The sequence below is a fragment of the Passer domesticus genome, chromosome W, assembly GCF_036417665.1.
Source record: "Passer domesticus isolate bPasDom1 chromosome W, bPasDom1.hap1, whole genome shotgun sequence".
Lineage (NCBI taxonomy): Eukaryota > Metazoa > Chordata > Aves > Passeriformes > Passeridae > Passer > Passer domesticus.
The window spans coordinates 17,474,802-17,483,971 of NC_087511.1; the positions used below are offsets into that span (position 1 = coordinate 17,474,802).

The following is a 9,170-nucleotide window of genomic DNA, read 5'->3' on the forward strand; positions in this document are numbered from 1 at the left end:
GCATGGCCTCCCCCTCCCCCGCCCAGACGCAGCTGGGCAGGGGAGAGGTTCAGACTCCACTCACCCAATGCTGGATTCCAAAGAGGAAGCTCTCTGGGAATCCTCTGCTTTTAACCCCTGTGTGTTCTCAGAGGCGTATCCAAACCTCAGTGGCCAGCACCAGATGCCAATTTCAAATCTGGCCACTGATTGGTCTGACCTAGACTTTTCCAGAAACACACTTCCGGGCCAAACCACGACAATGACAAAACCAAATGAGGTTAGATGTTGGTTCCAAAAAAGGTGATATATTTTATCTAATAGTAAAAGAGGCAAACAGAAAAAAGAAAGAAAGAAAGAAAGAAAGAAAGAAAGAAAGAAAGAAAGAAAGAAAGAAAGAAAGAAAGAAAGAAAGAAAGAAAGAAAGAAAGAAAGAAAGAAAGAAAGAAAGAAAAAGAAAGAAAGAAAGAAAGAAAGAAATAGAAAAAGAGGTGTGCGGGGGGGGGGAGTGAGAGGGGGACACAGAGAGAGTGACTGGTAGAAGAAACATGCCACCCTTCTGAGGATGCATCCCACCTTGTGGCTTCCCTCCATCTGATCTTGGTGGTGAGGGTCCCCCATCGCCCCATCACCTAAAAGTATAGAATCCAATAGATTAATATATGTTTGGGCCAGGTGGGAACACTCAGGTGCCTCCCCTGGGGAGGGCAAGTTTGACACTGTCCCTTGCAACACTGGATCTGTTGTATCATGTTGCAGTGCTCTGGTGCAGGGTCTGGGGACCCCTTTGGGGGGGGCCTTTGATGGGCCATTGAAACAGAGTGGAAATTTTTTAGAGTAGAAATCGAGTTTGATTTAGGTGAAATGTATATCTTCGAGTTAAGCTTTGAGTAGTTTGCAAACATAGTTGTTTAGTTTGATTGTTTGTTTTCGTAAAAATTTATGTTCGGAGAAATTGTTTCAGCTGAAGGACCAGAGATAAGGGGGGGGGCAGACAAAGAGGTTGTTACTGACAGCAGGGCAACATGACTCAGGAATTCTTTCTGATAAAGAACAATTATCATCAAATGTTATTCAAAATTAGTAGAATGAATATGTATGAACCTATTGTGAAATTGTATGCATATGTATTTGAGAGGGAGATAAAAAAGGATCTGGAGTTACCAGAGTTACGCATGTCATTTCAGGGGAACAATTCCCACATTGGTCCAGTGCTGTAATAAACGTACCGGCTTTAGAACTTTCACAAAAGCTGTGGAGTTTGTTTGCTTCCACAAATCATTTTGGTAAGCCAGCCAGGAGACCCTCTCTGTCCTCGCAAGGGCGGAGGGGAAGATGGACCTCCTGAAGTATGCCCTGGAATTTTCCCACACGAGCTCCTCCCATCTCAGCTTGCCTCCTGCGGAGACAGGCAAGGACCTGCTGGTATGCGGATAAACGGTATTTATGGAGGGGCCCTGGAGGGAGAGAGAGATAGGACTGCTGAGTAAGTCTGAGTAAGTCACTCAGGGACATCTGAGTTCCTGAGTTCCTGTGCCTGCAGGCAGACTGGTCGATGGGGCGGCTGGACTAGAAACGGGGGTTCACTGTTCAGTAGGGTGACCGCTAGCAACTCTGAAGGCAGGTCAAGTGAACCTGTGCGTGTTTCTAGTGTCCAGACATTGTATGGTTAATGCATTGTGTGGTTAATGTTAGTGTGTTTGTAATCGTGCGAGTGTGTGGTGTACAAAAGAGAGCGAGCAAGTGAGTATACCTACTGTTAAGAATATAGTTAGTAATTAGTGGAAATAAACGTTGTATAAAAATATATGTGTATGAAATAAACTGTGGAGGGGGGGGAGAATCCCTTTTTCCTTCAGGTTGGGAAATCTAGGCAACCGAAAGCTATGATGGACATCACGGCATTTGCATCCGAAAGGGGACTCCAGCTGCACCCAGGATAAGCGTTCAACAGCACCTACACCCAAAGATGTGCTGATGGCCCAGACAAGATGCCTATCTTGAGGAGACCAGGACCATCAACACCGTGAATTTGAATGCCAGATTCCAGGAACCAGGGAAGTGGATGATCCTATTCCCGGACGGAGGCTTTGTGCAGCCCAAGCCAGAGAAAGAAACCAACTTGAATATGAAGAACTCAGAAGGAAACGAAGACTTCCTGCCGCGGGCCAAATAAACTGTATAAGAACTGCTACCTTGAAGCAGTTGGTGTGGATGGGGAGGTCTAGGTGCCAGTTGGTCCTTTCCTCACGTTCACCCGTATCACCGACTGGGGGTGATACGCTGTCCGTTTTGGTGGTGGCTGTCGAGACTGTTTTTACAGTCGCGAAATAAATTTTATTTTTCATATTTTTATTAAAATTGGCTAATTTGCATTTTTCATTTATAACACCTACAGTGCGGGGGGGTTTCTACCCGCGATTAAAGTGGCCGAATGAGGCCTGAGGCGCCGGCTGGGGCAGGCTGTGGGGGCAGGGAGTGCCCTGCAAAGAAGTGGAATAAGTGGAATAAGTGGAGAAACGTGGGTAAGGACATTTATTGTGTTTAAAGGTGGTGATTTGTGTAGATTGTGCACATTTTAACTGTGACTAGACGAACTCAGGAGGTTCCTCTGCCCTAGTAGTTTGGACTTGATCCCTGGAATTTTACTGTGTGCTGTTATTTTGATTGTGTCCAGAGTGTGTGAGGACCAGAGAAAGCTGATGTGGGTAAATGCTGAAGCATTGTATGCTGTGTTGTGTTGAGAAAAGTGGGCACTTTGACAGATACCCCCTTTCCTGCAGAGTTTGTGTAGTTCCTCCCCTGCATTGTGGTAATTTGATCCTCGGGATTGTATGGTTGTGTTCGTGGAGATTTTAAGATTTTGTTTGCAACAAGTGTAGCATTTTACGCAGAAGAACTACAGTATGGTGATTTATGTTTAACTGTACTAAAACTAATTAAAGGAATTCCACAAATTCCCCTCTGTTATGAATAAAGGGGTAATTTGTGCTGGAAATATAAGATTATTAATGTAATATAAAATAAAGCTTTAAGATCATGCCAGCAAAGGGGAGAGGGTGATTGCCATACAGGACAGCTTGCAGCCAAGGAGGACGTGCATCATTAACATACAAAGAGAACCTAGCCCGCACAGGAGATGGGCACTCCCCGATGGCATGAACAAGAAAATGCCCAGCGATGATGGCCCATGTAGGTGTCCACCTCAGATAGACAGGACCATCAAGGACATACATCTGAATGAAGGATTCCGGGAACTGGGGACTGATACACATCAATTCCCGGACGTGACTTTGTCCAGCACAGGACAGAGAATAGACACTGCATGAATATGAAGGACTCCAGGAGGGGACAAAGGGACTCCACCGAGGGCAAGAAAAAGAGTATAGAAATCGAACTCTGCCAGGCCTCGATGGTGAACAGGGGGATTCGGTGCGATAGAGGCTGGACCATAGTGAAATAAATGGGCAGGAGATCTTTCTCCTTTTTAATGCCTTTATTAAGAAGAAACAGCTCAGGTGGGGAGAAATCGACGGGTTGCGCCCTCGCCGCCGTTGCTCCCAGGCGTGGCACGAAGGAGGAGGATGATGCAGTTTTGTCCGCTGGTCTGCAGACAGAACTGGGGACTCTGTCCTCACGGGAGAGTCGTTGAGTCCTTGGTTTGTTGGTTTAGAAACCCGGGGGGTCTCTTTAATCAGTTTCTTTTCAGGTTAGGGTGAGAAATAAAAAGATTCAAGCAGGTACGGGACAATGCTCCCATCCTTAGACGTCACTTTAAGTCACTTATTGGCTCGTGATTTTAGGGGTTTTTCTTATAAAAACTGTAAAACTGTAAAAACCCAGGGTGCATTGCATTTCTTATTTGCATGTTGTCTCTGGTGTCACTGCCCATTTTCTTTACCCTGGAGGGTTTCCCTTGCTATCTTCTTGGCAAGTGGCCAGCATCAGGGAAACAATCAGTTAATCACCTGCCATCAACGAGTGATTAAGGGCTTTTCTTCGGCAGCGAAACTAAAGGAGTCTGACCCGGTCTGACTTGGTTTTTTTAACTCTGAAACTTAAAAAAAAATACAATTTTCTATTCATAACAGCTCCCCCCTATTTTTCTTTGATCAAGCTTAAGCTTGCATCAACTTATAATTTTTGGCTCATTAACATAGAATTTCCTATATTTTTTGTATTGATAATACATTTCTTCAGCACTCGGGTGATCATATTTACTAAACTTCATTACCCTTTTTGGTTTTTTCAGGTTAATTCCTTTAGAGATCCTTAGGTTATTCTGTACAGCAGATGTCACTATTTTTGTTAAACATGGAAATAAGAACAGACTAACAAGTGTACCCACAGTGAAGGTTATAGTTTTCCAACTTTTTTTGAAAATCCATAGATTATCCCACCAACTGGAATCAAGTGTAGGAGTCCTTTGATTTCCTAAATATGCTAGTTTTTTTTATTTCGTTTAAAGTGTTTCTAATGACTGCCACAATTAATTTGATTTGATAAACTACTGTTTTGGTTTGGTTGAGTTGGTCATTAATATGATTAAGAGCCAATGCGGTCTGATTAGATATTACTTCTAATTCTGATTGTAGTTTCAAAATTTTGTTTAACATATCTTGTTTCTTCAGTTTTGTTTTTCTCAAATCCTCATATATAGGAACTCTTAAACTTGATCCAGATTCTTTGTGTATTATAAAGACAGTTTGTTTTATAATTTTAATGATGCCACCACTAGACCAGTCTCTTGACAATTCAGTGGATGTTGTGGTACTATTGACCCAAAACAGGTGTTTAGGGGTTTCCTGAAAGATATTAATTTTTGTCGTGCCCTCCCAATATTTAGAAATACTTTTTCTTTTTACCAGATTTACCAGGTTTGCTTCAGTAGCATCACCTTCAAAGCACCACCAGGTTTCTCCTACAGGGTGCTCTCCCAGGAGTGGCTGCCTAAAGGTGGCGGTGTTCCGGGTCATCCAATATATTTTCTTATTCTCGTGATAAAAGATCAATTGGGAGAGGTTAACACAATTGTTGTGGACTCTCAGCAAGGAGCTTACTTCTTTCTCATAGAAAGGTTGGTAGTACTCATTGCATAGCTCTCCTGGGCTCCCCAGAGCACCACCAGCAATCAGAGCCAGCACTACTACCCTTCCCAAGAGTCCGGTATGGGTCATCTTGCACAGCCTGCCCACCCGGCCTTGCCTCTTGAGGATTTTACTGAGAAGAAGTCTCCAAGCTCTTTAGAGTCTCTTGCTCCTCTGGTTAAACCTCTCTTGATCTGTCTCTGCTAATTTGGTCCCTCCTAGGGGAGCACTCTGGAGAAGATTAACCTGGGGTCTTTGGTACCAAGTTGGGATGACTTAACCAGAATTACTTATTAACAATTTTTAACTTTTACAAATTTCTTAAAACACTTCAAGACATGTTATGATTCTAAACTTTTTTCTTATGCAGTTCATCAGTCTTTTTGAATGTCAATTTTAAGTCATTTGGTCCTTTTATAATAGTATACTCAGCTGAATTAACTCCTGATGCAGTTGAATCTTGTCCTGAGTTAGAGTGTGAGGGTGGTGTGGAATCTGGTCCAATACCAGAAGGAGACACTGACGAATCTTGTCCAATGCCCGGGGGTGAGAGTGGCATGGAATCTGGTCCAATACTAGACACTGAAGAATCTTGTCCAATGCTCGGGGGTGGGACTGGTCCTTTAATTCTCGTAATGTGAGTCCAACCTTTTTCTCTGGTTTGCACGGCCGAATTAGCGATGAGGAGTACCTGAAAGGGGCCTTCAAATTTAGGCATTAATGGTCTATAATTCCAGGATTTTATTAAAACCCAATCTCCTGGGTTGATGTCATGTGCTTTTGTATCAAGAGGGGAGGTTTGGGGGAGGTATCCTCTTTTTCTAAGTTCTTCTAGAGTTCTTCCAATTACTTCTAAATATTTCCTTGTAGCTTCTTCTCCTTCCAGGTAGTCTCCTGTGCTATAGGGTGTTAACAAGAATGGCAATCCAAACATCATTTCATAAGGTGAAATCCCTATATCAGACCGGGGTCTTGTTTTGATGCGCAAGAGCGCTAGGGGTAAACACTTTAGCCAATTCATTTTTGAGAATTTTGTTCATTTGTTTCACCCTCCCAGAACTCTGGGGGTGCCACAGAGTATGCAATCTCCACTTTATTCCTGAAGTTTCAATTATAATTTGCAATGTTTGGGCCACAAAATGTGGACCTCGGTCTGAGTCTAAGGTATTTACTATTTCATTCTGGTTCACTTTTTGGCAAGTTAAACACTCTTTTATAATTGTTTTTGCTAGGTCATATCCGCTTATGCACAGGTTATTTCTTAGGAAATAATCACATAGTCCTTGGACTCCCCAGTGGGTTAATTTCTGTAGTTCTGTTAGCACCATCCCAGCAAGTGCTTTGTTTAGCAACACCCTTCCGTCAGATATTAACCACTCCCCCATATCCCTTGATGTAACTTTAAATTTCACAAAATATGAGTTCTTTTTTTCTTTTTCCCTACTCGGGTGTGGTTTCTGCTTAAAAAAAACTTTTACCAGATCTTCTGGTCTTAAAGCTGCTTCCTTTGCTATCTTGATCAGCTAGCAAAGATTTTCACAACTTTAGGCTAAACAGTCTGGGGGGGGTCCAGTTGCTCCACAGTAATAGCAGCAGCTTTCACTCAAAGGGACTCGAGGCCTCTCCATGCCTCCTGTCCCTGACAGTACTGGCGTATCCTTGCCTGCTCCTGATGGTGGACCCCCCCACTCTTTTGTGGCCTCGTACTGTAGGAAAGAGTTGTTTGCTCCCACACTTTCTCTGGCTATAGCAAGCATGATCTTAGCTTTGGCCTTTGCTTTTTCTTCTTCTCTCCTTAAATACACTTTCAATGCTTCCCTCAATAATTCATTAATATCTTTTCCTTGCCAATCCTCAATCTTTTCCAATTTTCTTCGTATATCAGGCCAAGATTTAGTAACAAAATGGACTTTTAGTAGCATTTCACCTTCGCTGGTGTCCAGGTCTGTTTTGGAGTACAATTGAAAGTTCCGCCTCAGGCGATTAAGCCAAGTGGCAGGAGTTTCATCTTTCTCTTGTATACTCTCAAATGCCAGTTTTGTATTGGTTCCTTTAGGAATTGATTCTCTTATCCCTCAAATTATCAAGGACCTGTACTCCATCATGGCCTTCCTCCCTTCCTCCTGGTTAGGATTCCAATTGGGATCCACTAGTGGCAATTTTTCTTCTCCTGATGGCACTTGGGGCCCTGGACGGTTATCTTTTTCCCAAACTCTTATGCTTGCGGCCCTAATCATTCGGGACTCTTCTGGGGAAAATAATATATTTAGAATAGAATTCATCTCTCCCCAAGTGTAGAAATTTGGACCTAAAAACTGATCCACTTGGTTAGCAATGCCCACGGGGTCTTCAACTAGATTCCCTAACTCCTTCTTGAATCCTCTCACCTCAGAAGCAGTTAGAGGAGCATTTACAAAACCAACACCTCCTGCTACTCCTCCCATAGGAACTTCTCTAAGGGGAAAAAGTTTCTCTGCCTTGGAGGTCTTGGATCGGGTACTACAGTATGGCCCATCTTCAGACACAAGATTGTTCATTTGAGGGGTATTAGCATTAGCTTGGACTTGCTGTAGGTTAATGGCTATACCTGGTGATAAGGGGTTATTAGATAAGGAGGTATTTATGTCCCAGTTAGGAGGAGGTGGAGGGACTGCAGTAGGAGGGGGAAAAGAGCTTGGGTGCCTGTTAGGTGGAGCTGGAGAAGGGGTGGAGCATGCAGCAGGTGGAGTAGGTATTAGTGGTGGTGCAGAAGCAGCTGAAGGAGTCGAAGGGGGTGGTGAGGGAATGGCCCCCATGGCAGCTGGGCGAAGGGCTGGATCTGCTATTTGAGGTGCCTGAAGGAGAGGGTTATAAGGTGGAGGGGCATCAGGAGGCAAGTAGTCTAGTGGGTCCCACCTTTTACCAATTTCCTTAATTCTAGCATCTCCTCTTTCATTCCCTTCTTTCTTGCTCTGCACTTTACAAATTTGCACTCCTTCATTCTTCATAGCATTCAACCAACAAGCTACATACAATAATTCCTCAGCATCAGTATTTTCTCGAGCCATCAGATAATTACTCAGCTGTTGACACATCCACTTGTCCCACACCATGGCCATCCTCCTTGCACTTCTAATTCTGGCCACACTTCTGAACAGTAATGAATCATCTTAACTTTATCTAATCCTTCTGTGCCTTCTATAAAGTCCCATTTCTCTAATAGTTCACCTAGGGGACTGTGGGGAGGTATATTCTTCAATCTTTGGCCACTTTTCTTACTACCGCACCCTCCCATTATTTTCTGCCTCTAAACAAATCACAAGATGTCTTTTTCTCTAAAGGAAATATATCTTATTTAAGAAGTCTCGACCTCCTGCCAAAACTCCAATTTCACTGACCCTTTTCATCAGGATTTTGTTAAGACCTTGGCTTTCTTGCCAAGACTCAACAAACAACCAAAATACAAAAAAACATCCTCGAGGTCTTGACCTCTGAGGTTCGCCTGACCTCCTTCGTCAGGACTTAGAGAGACCTTGGCCTTCCCTTGCCAAGGCTCAAACAGTCAAACTTCGAAACCCTGGCTTCTGAGGTGCCCGACTTCCTTTGTCAGGGCCAAACTGCCTGATATCCTAACTTCTTTCGTTAGGACCTGTATCAGGGCCTTTGGGGTGCGTGCCACTCACACAGCTATTTCCTCCGCACGCCCGGAGGGGGGTCCTGTATCAGGGCCTTTGGGGTGCGTGCCACTCACAGAGCTATTTCCTCCGCACGCCCGGAGGGGGGTCCTCTTTACCCCTTTGGAGGCGCCTCAATCACCAGTTCCACTCGCTTCCCCCTGTTCCCGGCCGGCCCCCTCGCGGGGGTGCGGAACCGCGGTACTGAGGGGTCCTCACTCGCTTCGAGGGGCCGGGCTGCCGGCTCTCGTCTCACTCACACACACTCGCTCGCCTCCCTCTCCCGCCGCCGGATATTCTCACCTATCCGACGCTGCTCCGTGTCACTGTCCCAAGCCGATCTTCTCTGGTCCTGATAGCCAGCTGTCCTGCAGGTCCAGGGTGGGCGGCCGTCCCAGTCCTGGTGTCCTCTTCAGGCGTGGCTATCCCAGACGAGTCCCCCAAGCTGAAA

At 44.6% G+C, this 9,170-nt stretch overlaps 1 protein-coding gene across 3 annotated transcripts in view; it reads right to left on the reverse strand.

The window, feature by feature from the left end:
• Positions 1 to 1,456: 1,456 nt before the first annotated feature.
• LOC135289180 (YLP motif-containing protein 1-like) overlaps positions 1,457 to 9,170 on the reverse strand; it is an 83,271-nt gene continuing 75,557 nt past the window's right edge. For 2 of the 3 annotated variants that reach the window (XM_064402617.1, XM_064402618.1), the window contains one exon: positions 3,464 to 9,164. In XM_064402617.1, coding sequence (XP_064258687.1) covers positions 7,142 to 8,164 — 1,023 coding nt within the window. In that variant the 5' untranslated portion in view covers positions 8,165 to 9,164 and the 3' untranslated portion in view covers positions 3,464 to 7,141. Of the gene's footprint in view, positions 9,165 to 9,170 lie in introns of all 3 variants that reach the window. The other variant, XR_010351972.1, reaches the window with a different exon arrangement.